The 6,077-nt window shown below is 39.9% G+C and overlaps 1 protein-coding gene across 2 annotated transcripts in view; it reads left to right on the top strand.

The window, feature by feature from the left end:
• Window positions 1–66: 66 nt before the first annotated feature.
• Window positions 67–6,077, top strand: part of Arid4a (AT-rich interaction domain 4A) — a 78,316-nt gene continuing 72,305 nt past the window's right edge. The window contains exons 1-4 of one of the 2 annotated variants that reach the window (XM_046461423.2): window positions 67–209; window positions 1,309–1,365; window positions 3,351–3,461; window positions 5,708–5,773. In XM_046461423.2, coding sequence (XP_046317379.1) covers window positions 1,360–1,365; window positions 3,351–3,461; window positions 5,708–5,773 — 183 coding nt within the window. In that variant the 5' untranslated portion in view covers window positions 67–209; window positions 1,309–1,359. The remainder of the gene's footprint in view (window positions 210–1,308; window positions 1,366–3,350; window positions 3,462–5,707; window positions 5,774–6,077) is intronic. The other variant, XM_046461424.2, reaches the window with a different exon arrangement.

The raw sequence follows: 6,077 nt of genomic DNA, 5'->3' as shown, positions 1-6,077 counted from the left end.
GTCATGGGCAGCCAATAGGAGTTCGTGTAGAAGAGAGTCTGCTCAACAGCTTGTTATTTGGTGGATTGTGGCAGTAAATCGGGGCGAGTGGGGAATCCGGCGCAGGAACTGCCGCCGCGGCCCGGAGTGGTGTTTCCCGGACGGGGGCCCACGGCGATCAGTGGGGTGGAGGACTCGAGAGCTGACAGCTCGCACTTCACCCTCAGTAGGTAGGTGGGGAGAAGGGAAGCGGGTATACTGAATGGTCTAAGCGGCAGTAGCAGCTGGTGCTGCTGCGCGGGGTCCCGGTGCAGTTGGAAGCTTTGGAGGAAGGGAGGAAGATGCTAGGCAAGCGGTGCAGCGAGCGCAGGAGAAGTGGCAAGTCAGGGAATAGCGGCAGCAACTGCAGGAACCGCCGCGGCAGCCCCCTCCTCGGCCGCTTCCCCCGGTTACCCGGGAAAATGGCTGTGGGGCTGGCCGCGCCGCTAAGTTTGCTTCCGCGCGGTGAGAAGCCGGCTGCTTGGGGGAGTCGGCCCCCAACTCCGTGGTGCGTCCTTCTCTATGAAGTCCATGGCAGGACCCTGGGGGCTAGGGGCTGGGTGGCTGGTATCTCTCCGGGCTGTACAAAAAGTTGAGGCGGGCGCGGGAGGAGGCGGCGGCTGCCGCTGTGCGGCTCCCCTCCCCTCCCACACCCTACCCTGTCCGGGCCACCTCCCCTCCTCCTCCCCGCCCCCCAGCCCCCTCCTCTGCGCTGGGCACCCCTTGAGCTCGCGGCTCCGGGCAGCAGGCCGCCGCCCCTGCCCCTTCGGGTGAAGGAGCGCTTCTCCTTCTGACATGGTGCAGAGCGAAGGAAGGAGAGCAATGGCGCCGTGACACTCCGCTGCCGCCACCGCGGGCCCGGGGCGGGCCGAGGGGGCCGAGCGGCGGAGGCGGGGCGCGGGACGAAGTCTGGGTATCCGGGGGGCGGCTGAGTGGAGGCTCGGCGGTCGCCCGTCTAGAAGACCCGGGGAAGCCCAGATCGTGCCCTGCCCTTTTCCAGGGCGATCAGTCCAGGGGCTCGGAGTTGAGCATTCCAGATCAAAGTGACCAGCGAGGCGGGGGCGCGGTGGGCCGCTGCGGAGCTCCGGGGTGGACCAGGCTGCCCTTTGGCGCCGGTGGGATTCTCTTTGCCCTCTCGGCTCCTGCGTCCTGGCTGCCCTCCGAGGGGGTCTTTTCCTTTGGCTGCTGAGGGTTCTGCCCCTCCCCGCTGGCGTTTGTTTACTTTCTTTTCCTGGGTCGCTCCCCGCTGTTGACTGATTCTGTGCCTGTCTTCCCTCTCCACGGTTCTAGCGACAGCGAAGATAACTCGTTGAGCTGGAACCCCACAGATCACCAATAAAAATGAAGGTAAGTAGAATCAACTCGTCTGAACCTCGTGCCCTGGACACTGCCAGTGGTGAGGCTGGTGCCTTGGAATGTCATCTTTTTGTTACTTAAAATTGATTTCTCCACTAAGCAGCACTTTTGGAAATGGGAACATGTGAATGGTGAGAAATATTTGTAATGCAGTCAGTTCAGCTCTCCTGTAGCAGTTAGCACTTTGGAAAGGCTGGGCCAGCCTTTCAATTGTTGTCCATTCGGCTAGTATTTTTAAACACTTCCTGTGTTGGCAGTAACCTTTGCAGAAGTAGAGCTTTTGTCTTGCTTTGGTTCTTTGGGGAATTTTTTGGAAATATTTTTTTTCTTGTGTGATTTTTCTCCCAATGTGATTTTCTGAGAGAAAGAATATGTGGATTGAGTAAAAGAGATATCATTTTCTTCTTGGTGGATAAAGCAGATTTCTACTGTTACCGTATTTGAGGTTGAACTCAAAACAATACTTAGTTTCAGTTTAGTCTTTATAGTAAACATTTTAAAACATATATCCGTCCTTGAATACATACACACATGCACATTCTTCTGAAGACTCCTAATCTTGGAAACATAGATGTTTAAAAAGGAAAGGAAGATCTCATAGCAATTTCTGGAGACATTTGTGTTTCTGGTTAGATATTTATTTGTCACACATATTCTCCAGTTTGCATTCTTTGTAAATGCCCTTGACTTTATCTATGTCTATACCTGATCCATGTCTTATTCACAGTTTTAGCACCTTAAGCTCTAAAAGGTAACATTTTCCTGAACTCTCTCATCTTCCTGTTTTCTTGAAATAAGTGACACATCTCACCTTCTCTAATATTACTTGGGAAAACTTACTGGAAAATGAGCACAGTTGTTTTCTATTTAAAAATATATAAATAAAGTAAACATGGTTACCTTTGCACCTAGTGATGTTGAATTGAACTTATGAATATGCATAACTTTTGAAGAAATAGGTAAAATGACAGACTGAAATAGCATCATTCTGTAACTCTGGAGATTAAAATGAATGATGGAATGAAATTTCTCACCTTTTAAAGTATCATTCTGATCATGGCCATTTGCTAAAATAGATATTTCTAGCTGGTGGTGGTGGCGGCACATGCATGTGATCCCAGCAACTTGGGAATCTGAGGCAGGAGGATCGTGAGTTCAAAGCCAGCCTCAGCAGGTTAGCAAGTCCTTAGTGAGACCCTGTTTCAAAATAAAACATAAAAAGTGCTAGGGATGTGGCTCAGTAGTAAAGTGCTCCTGAGTTAAATCCCCAGGACCTAAAATAAAATGAAAGTAGATATTTCTTAGTAAAGCTTTTTTTTTAAAAAAAAAAAAAATACCAAGAAGACCAGTGTAGTAAACTAGTTATGGATGGAGTCCTGAACCATCAGGTCATATATGCATTCATCAGCTGAATTCAGACTTTACCTTTCCGTTACAGCTTTTAGCCAATGAATTTTCCAAAAAAGGTTGACTTCTTATCTGTGTAGGTATACTACATCTAAAACAATGTTGCCTTTAAACAGCTCTATCAACCAATTAATTATGTACTGTTAGTGTTAGATTCAGTAGAAATATTTCTTTTTAATTTGAAAACAATTATGGGAGGCCATACATGAATAAGTTTTATGAGACATTTGATAGGTTTTTTGTTTTCTCTTATTTTTATGTTTCTTATGCAAATATTAGCTTTTTTTTTTACAAGACATTTGTATGTGGAGAATAAACGTTATTGAATTTCCTTTCTGATATTTTTTAATTACACTTTTAAACATTTTATGACATTAGGAAATTGGTATATAAAATGAAATGTTGTTAATAAAATGTTTGTTTTGGGGGTATTCAAATTATCAATGATATTAATAAGCAAATACTGTTTAATGTTCTCATTGCTTTAAACACAGAACTTTTTAATGCTGCCTTAGGCTGAGTAAGGGAAAATAGTAGTGACATTCACAGTTTTATGTTCCTTTCATCAGGCGGCGGATGAGCCTGCCTACCTGACAGTGGGAACTGATGTCAGTGCCAAGTACCGAGGTGCCTTCTGTGAGGCAAAGATTAAAACAGTGAAAAGGCTGGTGAAAGTTAAGGTAATATATATGTATGCATATATGTGTATGTTTTTTAATGTAACAGGTTCATTAACTGGATTAAAAGATTAGAGTTTTTTTATCTAGAGGGGAAGAATGAAAATATTTTGTTTATTGAACCCATAATATGTGAAAACACTGTTATACACTAAGCTTATAGGAAAAGCACATGTTAAAAATTGAGAAATAACTTCAAATGAGAAATTATTCCAAGATGCTTCTATCAAAATACCACGCTCATGATACTCCTATTATTTGGATCTTTCCTGTTTGTAGTAGCATGCTTATTATAATCTGTTTTCTCCCCTTTCATAATGTTTGGGTAGACTGTTTGAGTAATTAGAAAGAACAGTACAGTGGGAATTGTGTTTTCAAGACAACATTAAAAATGAATCAAAAGTTGATTTTTAAGATGTTTTTATGACCAGAAAAAAAATTAGATTAATATATTACTGTATAATATTTGGAGATACAGAAAATACAGGTGAATTATTACTTATAGCTTACTTTTCAGAAACACTGTTGACAATTTTTGTTTCCTTCTAGTAATTTTTCCTTTATAAGTATAGTTTCTGTCAGTCTTTGTTATTTAAATGCAAAAGTTCCTGTTTATAAAAATATTTTTAACATTATACATGAGCTGTAAAATATATCATGAAAGTTCTCCGTGATAACATTCCAAAGAGATTCAATGTGATCTTCTAGGTTTTGTAATGTGCCTCTCATTATTGTTATTCTTGGATCATGCTGTACCTGTAGTTTGCAATTTGCTTTTATTCATTTACATATCTAATGTTTTCCTACCAGAATTAAGCACCAAAAAGAGGAAACATCTGACTTGTTCTATCCCTGACACCTACAATAGGGCCTAATACATAACAGGTTCTTAAAATTTGTTGAATAAATGAATGAACTGGAGCAGTGACTCGAAAAGTGTGGCTCCCAAACATTCAGCATTAGCCTCTACTGGGAACTTGTTCACACTGAAAATTCTTGGGCCCTTTTCCGACTTGTTTCCAAATCAGAAACTCTGGGGGTAAAGTTCAGTAATTGTGTTTTAACAAGCACTCCAAATGTTTCTGGTGCATGTAAAATGTTGAGAATCATTGAACTGGAGAAATGTGATTTGTGTGGTAGAGTTTTTCATGATTCTTATAAATTTTTTATTTAAATTTTGATCTGCCATTAAAACTTTTCTGTAAGTATGGTTAGGATATTGTTTGGTGTTCATTTCTTCTTTGTTTTAATAGCCTTTTAATCATATAAGATTCGGTTACTAAATATTTATGGTAGAGTCTGATTATTTTTACTTTTTTTTTTTTTCCTGTGGCTCTCATTTACTGACAATCAGTACAGTGATAATTTTAGGATTGTTTTTATCATATATACATTACCTAGAATTTGAATTTGCTCATTTGTGTGATTGCTTTATTTGGGATGGTTACCCTATATATTTGGGAGGAAAGGATTTTGGAGGAAGGGAGAAAGGAGAATTAGAAAGGAACTATTTTGTAACTGAATTTGCTCATGATTATTGTTCAGATTAAGGACCTCTGGTTTTAAGTAGGCAGTAAAGTTTGATACCTTTTTAAAAAAAATTAAATTTATTCTAATTTGATATACATGAGAGCAGAACGCATTTGAATTTATACTACACATATAAAACACAATTTTTCATGTCTCTGTACACAAAGTAGAGTTACACCATTCGTGTCTTCATACATGTACTTAGGGTAATGGTGTCCATCCACCAACTTTCCTACACTCATATCCCCTCCCTTCCTCTCTCTCTCCCCTTTGCCCTACCCTAAAGTTCCTCCATTCCTCCCATGCTCCCCCCCCCAAAGTTTGATACTTTTTTAAGAAAATATTTGATAACAACCAGAATCTCTAATGACTTATGACTTATTGATAAAATGCACTAAAGTTAGTTTTAAAGTTATAAAGTAATCATTATAGATTATAGATTTTCTATCGTTCATTCACTCGGCAAAGTTATTAAATGCCTATAATATGCATTGACACTGGCCTACCGCTGGGGATTTAGTAATAAAAGGAAGACTCTGGCTCACAAGGAACTCTAGTTAATGAGAGGGACAATAAGCATAAATATAAGACAATGTACTAATCAGAGGTAACCACAGGATACTAAGAAAGGGCCCTTAAAGACATGGTTGTTACCTTGTTAACATGAATGTATTGTTTAAACTGAAGCATGCAAATTATTGTGCAAAAATATTTTTCAGGTACTCCTGAAACAAGATAATACAACACAGTTGGTGCAAGATGATCAAGTAAAGGGTCCTTTAAGAGTACGTATGTTATACAGTTTAATATAGAAAATAATGAATTGTAAACTCATACCATAACTTACAGAATTTAATTTTATAATCAACATTTTAAAAGAATGTTAAACAGAAAATAAAAATACAAATGAGATATTTGTGTGGTTAGTATAAATTATGATTTGCAATATTTGTATAGTTAGTATAAATTGTGATATTGCAATAATTGTATCTTTAAAAGAAGGTCAAGCATCTAACATCAGGGTAATTTAATATACATATAAATATGTTAAATCTTCACCCATCCTTTGTTTTAAATTTTTAGACTGAA

Source organism: Marmota monax, unplaced genomic scaffold (assembly GCF_021218885.2).
Source record: "Marmota monax isolate L192 unplaced genomic scaffold, Marmota_monax_Labrador192_F-V1.1 WCK01_AAM20220418_F8-fsc00001, whole genome shotgun sequence".
Lineage (NCBI taxonomy): Eukaryota > Metazoa > Chordata > Mammalia > Rodentia > Sciuridae > Marmota > Marmota monax.
The sequence above is the reverse complement of the archived record's forward strand: the minus strand, read 5'-3'. Positions and strand labels throughout refer to the sequence as shown.